At 33.9% G+C, this 21,911-nt stretch overlaps 1 protein-coding gene across 2 annotated transcripts; it reads left to right on the top strand.

Moving 5' to 3' along the window:
* The first annotated feature begins 359 nt into the window (after positions 1-359).
* On the top strand, positions 360-20,996 carry LOC143258467 (uncharacterized). Of its 2 annotated transcripts, none has more exons than XM_076517482.1 (2): positions 360-620; positions 20,485-20,996. In XM_076517482.1, exons 1-2 carry the CDS (start codon positions 363-365, stop codon positions 20,542-20,544), a joined length of 318 nt encoding a protein of 105 aa, XP_076373597.1. In that variant the 5' UTR covers positions 360-362; the 3' UTR covers positions 20,545-20,996. The 2 variants fall into 2 exon arrangements, 1 of the variants encoding a protein (XP_076373597.1); XR_013032299.1 differs by lacking the exon at positions 360-620 and adding an exon at positions 17,514-17,673.
* The last annotated feature ends 915 nt before the right edge of the window (positions 20,997-21,911 follow it).

Raw genomic sequence — 21,911 nt, 5'->3', positions numbered from 1 at the left:
CATCAAAAGATTTGACATATTTTATGTAAATTTGTTTCTGCCTTTTTGTGACACATTTCATCAAAATTTTCAAACAGAGAGAACTTGTGTCATATTAATATGTGTCATGCATATTTGCACCAAAATCACCACTATCATCACCATCTATTGAGGTCAGACTACTTTTATATTTGCTTTCACCTCTTAAAGGCTGCTATTTGTTAGGGAAAAAACCAAATTACTTTATTTAACTGATTTATACCAGTTCTGCTGGAAATGTAATATATCTTTTTGGTGTTTTGTAGTTGTTCTTCAATGACAACTTTTCTGCATGTGTATGCATATAAATCATTTTTGATCAGTACCATACTTTTAGATTCCAGATGGCTTTATCCTACCACATTACCTACAAGGGAAAAAAAATTGTGGTGTCAGTGGATGATCTGGAATTGTTGCCCAGTAAGATGTCTGACAACGTAAATCTGGATGTAGATGCTACCAACTTGTCAGCTCAAGTGTACATGGAAGACTGGCAGGACTGGGTGGATGTTCAATGGTTTGACATTCCAAAACCACGAGCAAAGTTGCGCGTTTCTCTGGTTTCTAATGCTGGGGCCTCTGACGGAGAGATAGCTGTTGTGGTAAGTCGTTTGTAAGAATGCGCAACCCATTTAAATTTGAGTGATTATAATCTTTTATGTAGTCATTGGAAATCACTCTGCGGAAACTTTATTCCGAAGAAAAGAAGTAAAATTGTTCAATATACATTATTGAACATAACACAATTATTGTTGTTAATTTTTTATTACAAATTTAGACCTGTTAAGAATTTATTTTTGACCAGAATCCACCGAACTCTGAAGTGCCTTTAAGCAAGCAGAGTGCATCTTCACCCGGTCCCAGTACTGAACAAATTCAGTCCATATCATCATGGTAGGATATGTGCTAATGAATGTCAAACAGATCTTTCAATCTGTTGGAGAAACAGTTTCATCTTTCACTTGGGACAATGAGACCTTAGTTAGTATTTCATTGCAATCAGTCAACCCCAATTTGTAAGTGTTTTGAACTATTTGATATTTCTTTGGTCAGCATCTAAGCATTCAAGCCTTGGCCGGTACCCTTTAAACTGGAAAAATTATCAAGTCTGCCTAGATCTGCTGCTTTGCTGTTGTCGCAAGGGAAGCCTGTTGAGAAAGAAGGTCGCTTTCATTTGCTGGATGCAGTCTACACTGAGGTTTCCAACTATACCTTTTAAGTGCTGTGCAGTGAATACCATGTGTACCATTTCTGATTACAAGCGTGTAATTATATCTCTTCAGATGTCTTCATCTGTACTTGATAGCCTGCCCAACCTCTATTTTCCAGATATCCCACTTCAAGGCAGTATGACCAAGTAGTGGATGAAATATTTAAGTGCTACCCTCAGCTGTCAAATGCCCCAAACCTAACACTTGAAGGTGTTCGTGTAAGTACTATCCACATGTGCATTATGTTATATTTGTTGTGAAATATATTTTCATCACAAATATATTCTTTTATCTATACATTTGACTTTATGAGCCCAAAAGCCAATGAGCCCAATAAAATTCGCCCTAAAGTGCATAACAGGAATGACCATATCACCACTTGTAAGGATGTAAATGTATTCTGCAAGAAATATGTTCATTAGTAACAAAATAAATTAAATGACATTTTTTGTAATGCGTAATATTAGTGAAGAATTTTGTTTGTTTGTTTTTGAATTTCGCACAAAGCTACTCGAGGGCTATCTGTGCTAGCCGTCCCTAATTTAGCAGTGTAAGACTAGAGGGAAGGCAGCTAAATCATCACCACCCACCGCCAACTCTTGGGCTACTCTTTTACCAACGAATAGTGGGATTGACCGTTACATTATAATGCTCCCACGGCTAAAAGGGCGAGCATGTTTGGCGCGACAGGGATGCGAACCCGCGACTCTCAGATTACGAGTCGCACGCCTTAACGCGCTTGACCATGCCGGGCCAGTCAAAAAACATTGCAGCGGGAAATCTGTCAAGACGTCCAAAGGTAAAGAAAGAGGAAAGTGTTCAAAGCCATAAGGTTATATTAGATCTGGTAATAGTAACTTGTCATGTGTGAATTTGCAAAAACCAAGTGTAAAGTTCAGTTGTTTATTTTCAAATTGTTGCTGCATTTTGAATTTTATTTTCGTACATGTATATTGATATACACTTCTGTTCAGTTTGGAATAAAAATGGTGCTGCTAAAATGCATTATATATTTTTCAGGATGGTGGCAGGTTACTGGGACTTAGATTAAATCATCAGATGGCAGCAGGGTTGACTGCTCAGTGATGGTTCTGCTGACCACTACTGACTGACGATGGTCTCTTTGCCTAACAGTAACATTGCAGAGGTGGTCCTGACCGGGTCAACATGACTTATCTTCCATGGTCGTTGGATAGTCATAATGACAACAGTCCATTGTTAATGGATGGTCATAATGACAACCGCTCCTTGGACGAATAGGGCCACACTGACTATGTCATGACTACTCTGTAGTGGTTTGCAGGTAGGCAATGAGATTATTGTCAGGTAGTCAGAATTGGTCAGAATGACTACCTAACGAAAGTCATAACGACTATCAGAGAGCAGTCAAATTTATTACCTGCCAGGTATCCCTGCCACCATCACCAGACTATTTTCCGACTACACAATAGTAAAAATGACTAATATTTAATGGTCATGTTAGGTAGTCATTGATTTTAGCGAATACTTGGAGAGTCTTTTTTTTGGCACCGCTTGACTAACTGATTTATTATTCAAAAGTCGCTGCCTTGACTAGTTCTTATTTTGAGGTATATATGAGTGTGTTTTTTTTATTTTATATATGAATATGTTTAATATATATAGTATGTTATTATTAATAATATTAAGCGTTATGGCTTTCGTTATTATTAAAAGCCCTAATTTGTAAACTACTGAACGTTAAGTCAGTTACACTTGTTAAAACTATCCTTACATTACTCTTCATAAAATGACCTTACGTTTAATAGCTCATTCAAGGGCAAGTTGAACCTTTCTCATTCAATATTATACTAATCTTAGACTATAATCCATTTAGGCAAGCGTATGGATCGAATATAATTTGCAACTGACATTATTAGTGGTTACTCGGCAGTTTCATTACGACAACTAGATATAATCGTATGAGTTCAATTGTTGTGAATATAAACTAATTTAAATTATGTTAACATAAAACATTGTGTAGAAAGAGAAAAATGTTTCTTAAAAATTTTGTTTGAGACCAATTGACATCAGTGAGAGAAACTAGAATTGTAGAGCTTTGACGTTGGCAAAAGTGTGAACAAACTTTTGACTTTGTTTTTATTGAATTACAACATCTTCAAGGTTCAAAAACTCCACAAAAGCGTAAATATTTAAGGCGTTTTATAAAATACTTTATTTTAGACATTACGCCCGATGCATGGTATGTGATATCCTATCTGGGTTGTTGATATTTAGAATCTTATCTTTATTATTGCTTGATGATGGAGATCTCATCTTGTTTGATACTTGTTGACATGTGACATCCTATCTTGATTATTGTTATTTGGTATCTTACCTTTATTGATGTTTGATATATTGTCTTAGCTAATACTCAATATTTCACCTTTGGTGATATCTAATCTCCATTACTGTTGATACTCAATATCCTACATTTTTTGACACCTGAGGTTCCATCCCTTACAAACAAGTGAACCACTCTGGCGATTAGGAAAAATACTAAACTAAACGACCACCTGTTTATGAAGAAGTTAAGTAAATTTTCTTCCTAGTAAAATATCTTCTCAAGTGTGTCTGTCCTCTGGTAAAGAGAAGCAAAACATTTACTTAGTGTTCTGTTACGTGTGACATCCTTAATATGAAGTCATTTTACGTACTTACGGTAAGATTGTAACGATGGGATATCAGCTGTTGTCATGGTTAGTAGCCCGTACTTAAGACGAATTAATTAGTTACATTTTTATTACTAATTATTAAGTAGTTGATACCTTATGTTTATACTGTTAATCTTTCATTTCATTTTTATAAAGGAAGGCCTTAAAAGAGTTGTATGTGATGTTTGGGGACGATACTCTTCTTCTTGTTACAAAGGCTAAGTTGCTGACAACTATATTAAACAATGTGTTATATAAACAACTATATTAAATCTTTCATGGTGTAGAAACATAATGAACCGTGAAAATGGCAATTTATAATAAAGTAAATGTGAGGCTGGGACAGTGATAGATTATTGTATTAATATAGATAGCCACATGAACAGGTCTTCAGGTACTGGGATAGCCACATGAACAGGTCTTCAGGTACTGGGATAGCCAAATGGACATGTCATTAGTTATTGGGATAGTCACATGAACAGGTCTTCAGGTACTGGGATAGTCACATTTATATGTCATTAGTTATTGGGATAGTCACATTGACATGTCATTAGTTATTGGGATAGTCACATTGACATATCGCCAGGTGTTTGAATAACCACATGAACAGGTTATTAGATATGGGAACAGAAACATGAACACGGTGCTACCTATTTGAATAGTCACATGAACAGAGCACCAGTTATTAACTGGAATAGTCATTTCAATAGTCAGAAAGGTAGTGATGTAAACGTCACTCAACTATTTGGGATAGCCATATGAGCAGTTCTCCTGATACTAATTAATTGGAATAGTCAACTGAATATCACGATATTCATTTTTTGTTAAAGAGTCGCAGAAGGGCCATAAAAGTGAAACTGGGTATGACATTTTTTTTAAAAAAAAACCTCAAGTATTTTTAAAAGAAAATGTTATTGAGGATAATAAATTAAATTCAAGCCTAATCTGACTTCACTGATGACACACATAGAAAAATATTAGATGTATTTGATAGTTTTACGCGTTAAAAGAATACGTTGGCCCTGTTTGTACAAATGTTTCATACGTTTAAATTCCTCATTTCAAAGACAGGATATGTGAAACCATCCTTTCTTTCATTAACTCCAAGAAAGTCAGTTAATTACGATATCATAACAAAAATACTTGCAACTCGAAAGAGTAGAGACAGGTGAAAAACAAAAGTTCGATCACTGAACACCTTACGAAAGTTTTAGTTCTAATTTCTAGTTATAAGTTTGTGCGAACTTATGTCATTTACTGAACTTAATATCCGATCGTTCTATTTCTATTTTTTCTCGTAAGTAAAGTTGAACCGAAATCCCATAAGCTGAATGTCAAATAAAAAATCCCACAATCCGAATGCTTTCGAAAGGTGGACTTTTCTTCATTAGGGGAAAACTGAGAACGATGGCGCAAAATCCGCAAAATAATGATAGTAATTTTGATTTGAAACACTTAACCGGAGGAGAAGATATTAAAAAAAAACCTTTTCTTCATCCCCGCCTAGCATAGTCAGGCGATTAGGGTCGCAGATTCGAATCCCCGTCCCACCAAACATGCTTTCCCTTTCAGCCGTGGGGGTCTTATAACGTTTCGGTCAATCCCACTATTTGTTAGCAATGGATGGTAATGACTAGTTGCCTTTCCTCTAGTCTTGCACTTGGATGACTAGTGCAGATATCCCTCGTGTAGCTTCGCGAGAGATTTAATAGACAAACAACGTCTTCGTCCCCACTCACGATAAAAAATATTTTGGAACAGCTACGCGAAAAAAAAAAAAAAAAAAAAAATAAACGAATGACAAAATAATTTTGAGGAAGCGAGTGGAGGTTTGGCGGCAAGCAAAAGGCCGCGGACGGACTGTAAAAAACACAAAAAATACTCACGGATGTATGACTTAAGGTACAATGGAATGAGTGATATATAAAGAGAGTTGAATGACATCATGAAGGTTATCAGGTCTTCCAAGGAATGTTTAGCACATTTTTCCATGCGGCGTTGTGTGTTTTCAGTATATTGTGACCGGCGACGAGAGTGTTATATAATAAAGATTATAGTGATATTTTGCTTTAATTTTTTTTAACATAAAAAAACACACAAACAAACTGTGCTCTAATGTTTACGTAAAATAAAGCTGACACCTGGAGACTGATTAAAAAAGATATGCTGAGCTAATTAATTTATACAAAGAGATATGGAAAATTATCTTAAATAAATAGTAAGTTCCAGAAAATTTAAAGGTCGCACTACATGAAAGAAATAAGCAAATAATAAAAAACTATTTTTTCTGATGTAACGATACAGCTATTCTAAAGAATGTTGTGATTGTATCAGTGTATAAAAGAGCAAAAATCATGAATTTTCTGTCTGTGACTATTGAAATCTTTTTCATTAGGAAAAACAAAACGTGTTTATACTAATCAAGATTTTTTGCCTTCGTACAATGTATCTTTTCGACAAATAACAAACAGTATTAAAATAATACACGTATCAAACTGAGTTACTGCCATGTTGTTGCCATGAGCACAATTTGTTTGCACTTACTAAGACCTATTGTTTGATGGTCCATCTATCGGGTGTAATTTGAGTCCAATTTTCTAATTTTTATTTCTATTTTTCAACTGATATGGTTTGTTGGAATACAATTATTACCTAATAGTGATTATCTTTGTATTTATAATGTTGATTATTCACGAATTAAAATATCGGAATATAAAGAAATTAATTGTTTATCTGTTCAGCTACTTAGTTATGTTAAATGTGGCACTAGTTTTTATCAATTTGATGTCGCTTAAATTCTAATTTGTCTGACCAACAGAAAAATTCATCTACAAAAATGTATTTTTAAAGTATTATCAGCATCTAAACATCTACGATTTTTTAAGTGACGCTCATAACTTCTTTGCAATTTACATTTTTTATGATTTTAATGATTTTCTTTATCAACATAATCTCAAGTTTCCTTGGCAGCTTTCCTTATTTCTTTCTGCTATACTTTCTGCAGGAGGTCAATATTTGTGATTGTTACATTTATTGTAAGTTGCATTCTTATAGTTAATAGTCAGAAGTTACGTATGAAAGAATATTTGTGTTTGTAATGGTGGTGTTTTTCTTAAAGATATAATTTTTGCTGTATCAATCTTTTGTAAACGTAATATTTTTTTATTATTCCGACTTTTTAAAGATTAGAATGTCTACGGCTGCCGAAAATTTGTTTCTGAACAGAATATTTTTTTGGTTATCGTTATTTCCATATTATCTGAATATTTGCTATAAACCCAATCTTTTCTCTTTTTTTTTTACAATTTCCATAAAATATCAAGAGGCTGATGTAATTAGAAACGAAAAGATAGTTTTAAAAGATAAATATTTGAGTTCTTATAACTACAATATTTTTCGAAACGTCGTAAACTAGTTGAAATATTATTCGGAACTTTAGATTAAATTCAACTTCTTTATTTCAAACACTACCTACTCATCTGCATAACTATAGCATTCCTTATAAAGTTAGTGGTTCATCACTTGCAGCACCTGCGCTTTTATTTTTCGAACTTACCACTCACTCACGGACTACTTTTACACTATGCTATATTCATTTATCACGGCATTCTGCTACTAGGATCAGCAAAATGTAATGACCCATCCATAATATGTTTAGTTTTACACACAGCATTTCAAGCTAATAAAGCTATGAACATGGTACATATTGTAGGCATGTCGTGACCATTACCACTTCAGTCAGCCTGTAATGAACCACGTTTCAATAAATAACTTTCCTGTCTGTATGAATAAGACTAGTCATTTCTATTGACCTTTTTTTTTTATCATATCCAAGGTAAATAATAGAATTCTAGCGAAAATAATATTTATTAGCATGAGATATGTTATTATTTGAACCTTAAAGTTCAATACTGCGATTTCGTGTCTAATATATTTATTATTATAATCATTTTGTACATATAACCTGTTGTTTAGGTACGTAAATAACTTTGGACTGCTGTTTAACATTGATTAATAATTGTTATCCACTGTTTCATGCGTTTCAAATTGTTCTTAAAATATTTGTCATTGTGATAACTGTTTAATACGGTTTTTGGTGTGATCCAGTGTTTAATATACTGCTGCTGTTATTCCAGTATTTGTATGTGCCATTAGATTCTATTTTATACCCCTGTATATACAGCATTTATTCCACAAACGATTCTGTTAAACAACAATATATTAAAACTTAGATGCCATTTATATGGATATACTGTTAGCGCTTTTTCAGTTGTGCCTTAATCGATTCAGTACTATACAACAATGGTAAGGAACAACATATAATGTAGAAAGCAAATCAATAGATTTCACCTTTTGTATGGTGACCTGACTTGAAGAGTCGGAACTTGGTATTATAATATTTGTACATAGTTGTATAAAAACAATAAACAATAAGTCACTCGAAAAAAACACACAACAAAAACTTATAGAAGCTAGACTGGTTAAATGTTTGTAAAACGAATGACAGAGACAAAATGAGACTAAATAAAAGTTTTGGCGTGGCCCAATAGTTATTGTACCGAGCTATGGGTCTGACGGTCCAAGGTTCGCGTTTCTTTGTTGCAAAATTACTCTACGCACTTGGATGCCGTAGTTGCGTTATAAGAGTGACAGTCGAGTACTACTATTCAATTAGTATTCCCAGAGTTGGCGGTGGGTTTTAATTGTTAAGTGCCGAAAACAATACGTCGAGTTACAATAAAATGATAAATTTTATTGTAAAAATCTATGGAACCCTATGCGAGTGGTGAAATAAAACATGCCATGCACAAATAATTTGTACTTCCTGTTCAGTGTTCATATACAAATGTTTCAATATTGCAACACGATCCTTCGGCATTAAAACTCACGCATCAATATCTTTAGAGATACGTTTCTACTACATATATATATATATATACATGGATTCGTCAGTTTATTCGCTCTCATACATCTTGTTTTTACACACTATTGTCTTTGATATTACGGTTTCTTTCAATAAAAACCTTACAGCAAACACGATCCATAAGAAGACGGCTTAAGTCGTGCTCCAGAGAGACTAAGAATAATCAGTCAATCAACTGGGTATCAAAGCGTCATGGTGTTATCTTATCCTTATAAATCCACACTTGCTCCTGTCGATGAAAATATAGTCTTCCAATCTTTCAACTAATCTGAACTTTTTTTTATCCGTCCGTTTTTTTCTATAACGAAAGGTCGCAGAAAACTAAAACGACACTACGTGTTTTGTTTAAGCTGTATCAAAAAAGGAGGTAGCGCTGAAATCGTATCAATGATATTGATACAACGTGTTATATAATGTAAACAATGTTTACAGCGTAATTCATTCAAAATTATTGTTTGTTGTAAAGTACATTCTACGCAACGGTGACATGTGTTTTGTCTATAACGAGTATCGAAACCCGATTTTTTTGCTTTATAAGTTCTTTGACTTACTATTGAACTAGCAGGATACATTGATTTAAAAGGAATAAGTTGTGCTCTTTTTCCAATAAAAAATACATAGATTTTATTATTTTTTCAACATTGATCCACAAAATATAAACAAGAACCCCAGACTGTTCTGTTGTCGGTAAGAATATATTTTTTGAGAACATTGAAACAACAGACATTATTTTTTTCTCTCTCTCTTTAGCTACTTATCTGTAAAATAAGGTTCCTAATCTTTTTCCTGATTCCTTTATTTGTTTGTAAAATAATTACACAAAGTTTCAATCCAGTTATTCACTTTATAGTTAATAAACCTTAGCCAAAATTTCAATTCAATCACTCACATAATAGTTAATAAATGTTAGCCAAAGTTCCAACCTGACTACTCACTTTATAGTTAATAAATGCAGCCAAAGGTCCAATCCATTTACTTACCATATACTTGATAAATACAATCTGTTGTCTGGCAACTTTGAAAATTTAAGTGTTTTTCTGGCGGCTTCCTTATGAATTGAAATTATCGTATGTTTTTCTGTTATATGACTCTTGGAATTTCAAAGCTATTTGAAATATACAAATCCTTATGAATATAGTGATAGAAACAATAATGAAAATTTTTGTTGTGAGGTTACATCTGTAAGTATTAACCGTTATTTTTCTTGTAAAAATATTTACTATGTACTTTTTATCATCTTATAAAATAATTCAATGATCTTTACATTCTATTAGTAATATTACTTTCGGTTTTGTTTACTGGAGTTATCCCGGATAAAAGTTTTCTTAATGCGTAAAATACAACTAAATATGTTTTAAAGGACCCAGCATATTCTGATAATAAGAACACTAAACTAAAAAAAATTGCGTTTCCTCGTCACCTGACATTGTCGTCCCTTTTATGCGCAGACGTTATAATTTGACACCTCTATCCATTCATAATAAAAATTATCCAAGAATTGGTGGTGGTTGGTCTGAACTAGTTGCTTTCCCTACTTCAAAATTATAGACGTTTAGCACAGATAGGCCTCGAGTAACTTGAGCGAAATTCAGCAAACAAACGAATAAATATACTTTTAAATACCGTGTTTTATAAAATAAAAGCCTACTTAGTTGAAACATTAAACAAATATCAATGGAAGTAAAAACAAACAAACAAAAAGTACTTAAAACCACATGAAGCTTTATTTATAATTAGACTTTTGATGACCAAGTAAGCTTTCGTTCTACCAAAGTTATTTTAGAAGGGTACGAAATGTATATGATATTACGGAGTTTATCAAACTATCACTGGCTACTGGCTAATCTCTTTAAAAGAGTATCTGCATAGTTTCGGTCATCGATGGCTCTCTGGCGAATCTCTAAGCTTCTAGTACTAGAATTCGGGGTTATATCCCAACAATATTTATACCTATGTACCCGACAGTGAAAATGTGAAGCTTGGCGCAGTGCCTAACCCACTAGATAGTTTCATACAGATAATAAAAAATCACCCCTTGTTCGATACATCTAGCTAGATTCTTAACTGGTGGCTGACCTTTCTCCACACAAGGCAACTTTTATTTTAACCACGAAAAACTTATGTTAAAAGAAACAAAATACTGTATATTTTTAATAATCTAATATATTTCTGACTAGCATAAGGAAAATAATGGCTTAATATTTTGTGATTATATTCGAATTCCCTTTTGTTGTTACATAATGTTAAAGTTTGCGCCCATCATTAAACAACAACAAAACAACAGAAGTTAAGAGTTTGCTAACATAAAGCGTTATAAAGAGCTAAAAAGAAATTTAAATTTTTCTTCTGACTCTGATACAATGGAGACAAAAATAGCAACTTATTTGAACTTAAATATCCCTTAATAATTTCATTCATACAATAAATCCAAAGCTCACTGATTTAAGGTAAACTCAAATCCGAAGACGCCAGTCAATTCTTGCGAGTTGTCGATATAAAAAATAAATAGCTATTACGGTACAAGAAAAGCATGTTGTCCTTTAACCATTGATTTGAATGTTCAATGCACGTGCTTGTTTTTCGATCAATATTTTGTGCTACGTTCCTGCGATATCATCCAAGTAATTTTCACACAGATCACGAACCAACAGCACACGTGTTTCTCCGGTGATGAAGTTAATAATATTTCGTCCCTGTTTTTACCAAACGTATTATTATGTATATATATAACTATATATATATTCTATTCTATATATTCTATTAATTAGCTAATGATTTATTTTATTAGGAGTTTTAGAGGCATGGGATAAAGAATGCTTTTCTCATATTGAATTATTTGGGGCACTATTACTGACTGTCTATGCAGAGCGTACAAAACTGTGGGACAGCAGTAAATACAATGTTAAAATTAGGAGTTTGACTCCTCTCTGTAGGCCCCTCAGTGGCACAGCGGTATGTCTGCGGACTTACAACGCTGGAAGCCGGGTTTCGATACTCATGTTGGGTAGAGGACAGATGGTCCATTGTGTAGCTTTGTGCTCAACCTCAAACAAACATATTTCTCTGTGAACACAGCAGATAGCTCGACGTGAATTTGGTATTAGAAAAAAACATACGAGTAAGTACTTAAGAAAATATGACCCTGAGATAAATGCACACGATATAAGTACCCTTTTGTAAATTGGTTTGTTTTGAAGTTCGCACAAAGCTAAACGAAGGCTATCTGCGCTAGCCGTCCCTAATTTAGCACCAACCACCGCCAACTCTTGAGTTACTCTTCTACCAAGAATAATGGGATTCACCGTAACATATAATGGCCCCACGGCTGAAAGGGCGAGCATGTTCGGTGTGACGAGGATTTGAACCCGCAACCTTCAGATTACGAGTCGAGTGTCCTAACCAACAGGCCATACGGGGCCGAGTAGTTTAGTAACACACAATGCATAGATTTTTTATGATTTTCAGAGTAGTGTTAGGGCGGCAACACGAAACGGCTTTGCCTTGCGTTTTAAGAAATGTAACTTTGTATAAATAATTGCAAATTTATAAATACGGTTACTTAAAGAGTGGTCTAACAAAAATAGTAATCCTTAAGTTAATTCTAATACCAATATATATATTTTAGTTGGTATTTTCGAATTTGTAACTAGATTGATAGTCTAAAAGAATGTTCGAATGAGGTAGTGCATGTATAGTATGTAAGAAAATTATTACTCTGTGTTTTTAAACTTCACACAGATCATCCAAAGCTCATACGCGATCCAGCTGATGTTCTTCGAGTTGCTATACATCGTTTGTTTGCATTTTTTTATGGCAACGCCACATGGGGCTATCCGCTGAATCCACCGAGGGGAATCGAACCCCTGATTTGAGCGTTGTAAATCCTAAGACTTAACACTGTGCCAGGGGGTGACTACATCATTCCACGAGAACAAAAGCTTAAACTTTCGTTTCGGTTCTCTACACCTACAACGTGTAAAATAGGGGGCGCTGATATCTGTATATTCTACATTACAGCTTAATTGTCAGTTTCATGGCTTTAATAAGTTTTGTACGTCACCACGTTTAGTCCTTATGCAAATTGATCATTATGCACAATTTTAATATAAAAACTTTTAACGAACTTTGTTATAGAAACAATAAAGCTGTGTTTAAAAATGTTCTTGACTTATTACGAGAGGAGATAGTTCACAATGGGAGGAAGGGTTTATAGTAATTTTGAGTGAGATGATGAAACATTTCCGGTTTATTGTTTGTTTGTTTTTGAATTTCGCGCAAAGCTACACTAGTAGTCCCTAATTTAGCAGTGTAAAACTAGAGGGAAAGCAGCTAGTCATCACCACCTACCACCCCTTGGGCTACTTTTTAACAATGAACAGTTGGATTGAACGTTACATTACAACGCACCCACGACTGAAAAGGCGAGCATATTTGGCATGATAAGGTTTCGAACCTGCGTCCCTCAGGTTACGAGTTTAGCGCCATAACCAGCTGGCCATGCCGGGCCTTTCCGGATTAAAACCCTAAACGTTTTCATGTATGGAAATGTGTGTGTGTGTGTAAATATATAGAGATATATAGTGTTTTTTCTTCATTTTCGTTTTTGGTCAAATTAACAATTTTTTTTAGTTCAACGTATAGAAAACTATTTCGAACATGATACTTAATTAAAAAGTAAAATTTTTAAATACAAAGTGTGAAAACCAAGACCGTTGCCATAGAGGAATGAGCTTGGAGGACTTTACTCCTGAAGATTAGGTCCTGTGTCTCCCTCCAGTTCCAGATTCCAGTTACATATAAAGCAAAAGCGTAATACATATGTAAAAGGCAGTGTCTGTCTTTTCTTAACTTTGCATTTCAACAAAGTCTTTTATATTATGTTTCTTAGCAACAAAAGTGGTTTTCGTAAATATTAAGGAGTATTAGAGTGCTTTAATCATTGTGATATGCTACTTAATGGTTTTAACAATTACTGGATGTTATAGAGTGTTTTCGACTAGCATGGGATGTTATAGAGTGTATTTTAATAACCATGGGATGTCACAGGTTGTTTATAACTATTATGGGATGTTATAGAGTGTATTTTAATTAACAGGGATGTTATAGAGTGTTTTGACTATTATGGAATGTTATAGAGTGGATTTTAAAATTATTGTACAATATTATTTGAATGTTTTCTGAACTGTTATAGGATGTCATAGAGTGGTTTTGGAAATTATTATAGGATGTTATAGCGTTGCTAATTTAGAGACGACCTGTTATTGTTAGTCTATGTACTGAGAGTATAAAACGAAATGCTTAGACAGCGAAAGTGAAAAATAAAATCTATTAACTATTTGCTAATTTCTCAATTTATTGTGTGCGTTGATCAAAATTTTTGTTTTATTTTTTAATTTTTTTCAGAAATGACTCAGGTTTAAGACTGAATTAACATATTTTATTTCCTGAAAGACTTTAGGCACTTGGTCCTAGACTATGTGATTCGACACTACGTCTTAATTTTAGGCTTAATTAGAAAAAAAGTATTACCTCAGGCTTATTTATTGCACCGCGATAAAGTTACTTAAGATTTTGTTATTTATATTTGTACATTTGTTTGATGAAGAGCTTATGAGTTATAAACAAAATTAAAATAAATATTACCAAAAATTAAATGAAGTAATGCTATTTGTAAGAAAAAATGCATTGATTTTATTTTCAAGCAAGACAAGACAATACAAAACGGAATACGATGCATTGTTGGAAAATTTTTTAGTTTTTTTTATGTAATGAGAGAATCCAGAGACAAAAATCCTGGTGGCTACTTAGCAAAGGTGAGCACACTACTGTGTGTACACCCACTGAATAAATACTCAAACATTTTTCCTAACAGTGCCTTGTATTCAGTTTTATTTGCTTAAAAGCAGATGCAGTGCAATTCCTTTTTGGAGTGAAATGACAAAACACAACAAACAAAATCGGTTGTAAACGGCCCATTAGACAATTATATTGTATATGCGTTATTATCCAAACATTGGATTGACTGTACATTTTTTATTTATTTATCATTATTTCAAAGAAAATTACCTTTAAATTCTTTCAACAGGCATCTGCGAGTAATAATGATAATGAGTAGTTCAGAGTTCAACTTCAGACGCAAAGGTTTCTAATGACTTAATAATAATACTGATTTAAAAACAAATCTGGGAAAACTACATTTGTGTAGATGTTTCAGAATAATGTGACGTAATAGGGCTTATAGTTTAATGTGCAGTGAGTGTAACAGCAATGATCGCGAGGCGATTGATTTCCATTACTGTTTCAGAATCTGTCTCTTATCAATCCACATACCAATCCATAGAGCACATGTTACTGTCGGAAACGGAACACACAAAGATCAGGATTGTACTGAAGTATAGCTACACCTTTGTGCAAATTAATTGAAACAAGACGGAAAATTACGATTTTTTTTCAATTTTTTGCGTTTTATTTCTGAGAATCCAAAAATTACTCACAAATTAATACATGATATGACCGTCTTTATATTTCAGAAGATCATTAATCCGCTTTGACATCAAGTCCACAAGTTGACTGCAATCTTTACTAATTTTTGGATCGCGGTACCACACCTCAATAAGCTTATCTTTCGTAGTACAGTCTTTTCCCCGAAGTCTTTCTTAACAAATCGCCCAAAGATTTTCAATAGGATTTAAGTCCGGAGAGTTTCCAGGCCAGTCCAGCACCTTTATTCGCGTTGTAGTCATAAAATTCTTCACAAGTTTCAGATCTTGCTGAAAAATGCCAGATCCATCTGGAAATCTCTTTTTCAATTCTGGAACGACTCTTCTTTGCAAAACTTCGATGTACTGTGGTCCTCGCATCATACCTCCGACGCTATAGTAGCTGAAAATGCCCCAAAACATCTTCTTTAAGGGATGTTTTACGAACTGATTGATGTGAGATTCTCGAAGTTTTTCACATGGAGATCTGCAAACATGCAGACTTCTTTTACCCTGTACGAAGAAATGAGTCTCGTCACTGAATAACACCTTCCTCCATTGTTCTTGCGTCCAGTTCTTGTATTTCAGACCTCATTGATACCGTTTTTTCTTCATTGAGTTGGTAAGAAGTTGTTTTTTGACTGGTCTCCTTGCCATTCTAATGCAATTTTGAATGACGTAATATTCCTCAAAATTTCGTCATATATCCCAAAAATAGATCGACGATACTGCAAAACACAGTTAATGACGCCGTCTGTGTGAAAAAATGAATATTGAAGGAAATCAGCGGGTCCAGCAAGCCTACACCGGCTGCCATGCTGAAAATATTGTAAAATGACCATTTGTTTCAATTAATTTGCACAAGGGTGTACTTTCTGAAAATTTCACTGGGCTGATTGAGACTTAATTAGAAGTATATGTGAACAACAAAAGGCGCAAGGAAAAAACGTCCTAGGTTGTTTTAATAAAAGTGTTGTGATAGAGACCTCAAAGTGTTCTAATTTTTATGGTTAATTGAATATATTTTACACTTTCCGTGTTAAAAAGTGAAATGTTAGAATTATATAAGTAAGTAATTAAGATTCCACAGTTTAATAATAGTTTGCCGTTTTGTGCTCGTTAATTAACGAAGGCGATACAAGTATAATTTTGCAAAAATGTTTTTTGTTGGTGTGCCTTACTAATTTTTTATAACTGTGCGATTTTTTGAATTAGGTTAAGATGGACATTGTGTGCAGCAGAGAAACTGTTAAGCCTACATTGAAACAGCTAAGGTATTCGGGAAATGCGGTATACAGTATGGAAGCTACTAAGCCTACATTGAATCATGATTATGACATAGAATAGAACAATCTTCCGCGGGGAAGATATTTGGCTTACAGTGCCATGAGATTAACTAAGACAGGTTAAATATTACGCCATGTTAGCAAGCTGCTCGCCCTAGAATGTAACAGAATTAAGGTATTGGACGGACATTGTGACAAAGGAAAACTTGTAGGTCTACATTTCCACAGGATTAAGCTATGAGACGGGAAGTGTGTACCGCATGAAACCTTCAAGACTTACAATGTAATAGGAGTGGCATGACAGTGAAGTAGGTATAACTGGATCAGTTACTAGAAGGCCACGACGAACGAAGGTTTTCAAAGGCTTACCAAACTTTGTACAGGAATTATATACAAAAATGATATTAAGAAAATAACAAGGTTTGGCAAGGATAGGAAATAACAAACACTTATTCCTACATTAGAGCTTCTTTAGAGCAAACGAATGCGAAATGAACATTTTTAGAACATACTACTACGAATGCGCGTCAAGGACGTATTTTGAAAATAATTATGTCACTAAAACTATATAATAGTTTAATACAACGTAATATATCCAATTATATTTTCTATAAGACATTAGTATTAGGCCTATTATTATACATCTTTAACATTACATTCTTTATCTAGTCCCTTAGCGATTTTGAAAAATTAGAAAAGTGTATAATAATATTATTTTTATTAAACTACGTTCGCTGTATTCATTGCTGATAACATATTTCATTCAATCCAGAGGTCATAAGGGCAGCAGGAACACAACCAACACAGCAGTTATCGAAACGCTTTTTATATAAGCCATTTGTTAGAACAACAACTGATAATGGTTAAACGTCTTTCTCCAGCTGGCGAAGCATGATTATAATTAATCATACTTGTGATAATACATTAGTAGCAGGCTTATAACATTTTAACGCAGAGTTATTTACTTTCTCTTAGGGGTGTTCAAGAATTAGTAGAAGAGTGTGTGATAACAGTGTTTCAACCACTCTATGTTCGCTACGTATATTGTCGACGAAACGTATTGCTTAATCCAGAGCTCATCAGGTGAACATAGCGTATCATTTTTAGTTTACTCTTATTTTTACATTCTGAGACTATGGGAGAACTAGTATTAAAGTTTTTTTCTGACTTCATTTTCATACGTTATTTATCAAGTTTTCACGAAGTTATTAAGTATTTATTTGGTTGAAAAAAGTGGCGAAAGATATTGAAGAAATAAGTGGGAACTTAAAGCATTAGAAATAAATAGGGTAAAGATGAGAATTAAAGTACGTTAGAAAGATATAAAACAAATTAGTAACTTTCATATTCAAAATGTTTTGTTGATAATGTATAACTTATCAACATCGCTATATTTAACTATAAGAATTTTTTCAAGTGTTTAATGAACCAAAATTAAAAACATTTATTTATTATATGATATGTAATGCATATTGACGCACATCCAATGATGTAACTACTGACTAGGAAAATATCTTTCCTGGTTAACTTGGAAACACTGACGTAAAATCCATCTTCATGAAGTTAACCTCTCTATGTATTACTAATATGGGTGCTTCAATACCACATACTTCATTTTGTCCCTTTGCCTCCAACTGATTTGTTTGGTTGATATATTTGACACCCGCGTTAATAAAATAGCAATCGCAGTGCCAATATTAGAGTTGCACATAAGAAAACAGAATATCGTAATTCTGTCCCGATCAAACACTTAATCTATAAAGTTACGATATTGATATATAATTGTCAACATTCAGTTAAAGATTTCTTTCAATGGATGTGTTGTTGAAATTGTTTTGGTTTTCTTTACCAACTAGACATCTATTCCGAATAGCCTTTCCACTTTAAGCTTTAGTTGTAAAAGAGGGAGAGAAAAAAAAAATAGTGTCCTGTTTCAGGTAATGTGCTACATAGCATAATAGTGCACCTGTAATCATTAACAGACTGTGTTTATTTGTTTTTGATTTGATTATTGTTAAAGTACAAAGCTACATAATGGGTTATCTGTGCTTTTCTTATCACGGGTATCAAAACCCGGCTTTTAGCGTTTTATTCAGATCCTGCTGTAGAAATTATTATGCAATAAATAAGTACCTGTCAAGTAAACAACAGAAGGCTGATGAAATCACAAATGGGCTTGTTGTATATATCGTGCTAAAGTGTGTAATAGCCTACGTTCAGTAAAATTAGAGGTGAAACGAAAAACAAATTGTAGAAATGAAACAACATGTCAAAAATCAAACACCTCTTAACTGAAGGGTATAAAATCAAACAAAAGACAATTGCATATTCAGTTTTAAGGTAATGTTGCTGTTGTTATTTAACTTCGCTGTGAAACGGGAGACGAAATGTTATCTAAGTAGAACTTTTAGGGAGTTACAAGAGTTTGATCATATCAATGACCCAACTTATAAAATAAAGTTTATTGTTTTATTATTTTTGTAGAGTTAAGAGTGAAATATGTGTGTGAATTATTTATTCTGAAGCGTCTCCCGATGGCTTAGCGGTAAGCCTGGTTTTTATGACGCTGAAAAATCGGGTTTTAATATTTTAATACCCGCAGAGGAGAGATAGTTCATTGTATAACTTTTTTGCATGTAACAAAAATAGAAATGTATTCTGACGTTTTGGTTCCCATTAACACATGACTAATACAACTAGTTAAAAAAACAATCGTCCTGAAGTCCGAACACGACTTTAATAATACTACTAGTGAAAATAAAAAGTACCGCTGTCTGATAACTTAAAAAAGAAAAACGTAGTATTAATATCATTGCTGGTGAAATTTAACAGATGTCCTGAATCTTGACCACAAATGAAAGGAAAAAACAGACAAAATAATGATTAAATTATTCTCACGGGCTCAAAATTTAACTTTTCATTAACGATGGAATACGCTTATAAGTTTCCAAACAGGGTAAAAAGAAAAAAGAAAAAATGGATTTTAATAATAAAGTCTGGATGAGCTAAAGATTTAGTTTATTTGAAGTGATTTATTGCATGTTTGCAAAGTTCACTCTAAAATGTGACTAACACATTAGTTTTCGTTACAAGAATTGCTAATATTATTAAATAATCATCGACTCCTCCTTCCCCAGTGGCGCAGTGGTAAGTCTGAAGGATTATGACACTAAAACAAAGTTCCGACATCTGTGCTAAGCACAAAAAGGACAGCCCATTTTGCAAATATATGCTAAATAAAGCAAATACACGTCAAAATACAGTCAGTTACATTATCATTTTGATTTGATTATTGTTAAAGCACAAAGCTACATAATGGGGTATATGTGCTTTTCTTACCACGGATATCAAAACCCTGCTTTTAGCGTTTTATTCAGCATTTTAAATTTAGGCACATAGAATTTGCGGAAGAAATAATACTGTGTTATAATACACGTAATAAATATTAATAAATATTTTCTACTTGTGATAGCATATTTAGTAGAAACCGTGTTGGTAATTGGAATTAAAGTTCTTCTTTTTTAATTTTTAAGTATTATCAAGTGATAGTTATAAACGGTGCAGTCAGTGTACTGAGTCGTTTGTATTTGAAATAATTCATATTTATAATTACTCTTCTTTTTCTAAAAAAACAGAAAGAGAAGCTCTCAAAACAAAATGTGTGGTTTTAAAGTGATTTGTTGATATAGTTTACGTTTATCATTTATGAAACTGCAGTTCGATAAGTTTTCTTATAATCGTTAAGTAGAAACAATAATGGACGGTAGGTATCCACCACAAGCTGGTACATACTGACGTCCTCTAAATATGTCACCTTCCATTGGGAAGGTTAAAATTTTTCGTGAAAGGCTATTCATCATTTTCTGTCTTTATGTTATCTTTGAAATTCTGTAGTGTTCATGGACTGTTGAGGACCTACTACTGCCATTATTGTTCGTACATTATGACAAGTGACGAAATCTCGTTGAAACCCCAGTTCCAGTTGATATGTTCAGAAGAAGCAACTTTAACACCAAGTTCACTTCTTTAAGCATGGAACACTCATGTTTGGTTTGTTCAACTGTTCACAATTGCAATTCGAATTCTTATTCTTCATTTTGAAGACGCTGGACAATATTTTTCATTAATATTAATTATTCTACCTATATGAAATCCCTACACTTATTTTGGAGAACTCTGTATTACCCTTTCTTAATTACTTTACTTGTAATCTTTAACCATTTAATTATACTTATACGAAATATTTGTGGAATATAGATACATGAAATTATTGTAGTCCATGTTTTTATTATTTTAAACGTTTGTAATGTTTTTGTTTTTTCATGGCTAGAGGAAGTTTTCAACAAAGTTATGAGATCGCAGCTTAATGATTAGGATCTTTTTTTTTTTTGAGAGTTTAGGTTGGTTTTTTGGAATTTCGCACAAAGCTACTCGAGGGCTATCTGTGCTAGCCGTCCCTAATTTAGCAGTGGGAAGGCAGCTAGTCATCACCACCCACCGCCAACTCTTGGGTTACTCTTTTACCAACGAATGGGATTGACCGTCACATTATAACGCCCCCCACGGCTGGGAGGGCAAGCATGTTTGGCGCGACTCGGGCGCGAACCCGCGACCCTCAGATTACGAAGCGCACGCCTTAACGCGCTAGGCCATGCCAGGCGAGAGTTTAGGAAACTGTTTATCACCATAAGAACGCGAGTTACGATGAAGTAGAGAATCACCGGTTATTCAGTTGGTGAGTATGGTTAATCAGTTTGTCCGTTACGGTTAGAAATGAATATTAACATTCAAGTGTGATAAAATAAAGGAATTACTTCTTCAATTATTACTGTCTGTTACAGTTAGTTATTTCAGTTTTATAAATTATGAATTTATGTTTACAACGAACAGCTGAAGATGTGAGACAGTACCGCGAACGAGAGAGGTTAATGTTTTTTTGTTTGTTTGGAATTTCGCACAAAGCTACTCGAGGGCTATCTGTGCAAGCCGTCCCTAATTTAGCAGTATAAGGCCAGAGGGAAGGCAGCTAGTCATCACCACCCACCGCCAACTCTTAAGCTACTCTTTTACCAACAAATAGTGGGATTGACTGTCACATTATAACGCCCCCACGGCTGAAAGGGCGAGCATGTTTGGTGCGACCGAGATGCGACTCCGCGACCCTCAGAGTACGAGTCGCACGCCTTAACACGCTTGGCCGTGCCGGGCCAAGAGAGAGGTTAACAAGTAAATGAAACCCTTCTTATTAACGACAACTGTGAGCTTAAGCCAATCAGCAAACATTAATTAAAGCAACAGGTAAAACTTGAAGTTGAAAATCA

Source organism: Tachypleus tridentatus, chromosome 8, assembly GCF_004210375.1.
Source record: "Tachypleus tridentatus isolate NWPU-2018 chromosome 8, ASM421037v1, whole genome shotgun sequence".
Classification (NCBI taxonomy): Eukaryota; Metazoa; Arthropoda; class Merostomata; order Xiphosura; family Limulidae; genus Tachypleus; species Tachypleus tridentatus.
The sequence above is the reverse complement of the archived record's forward strand: the minus strand, read 5'-3'. Positions and strand labels throughout refer to the sequence as shown.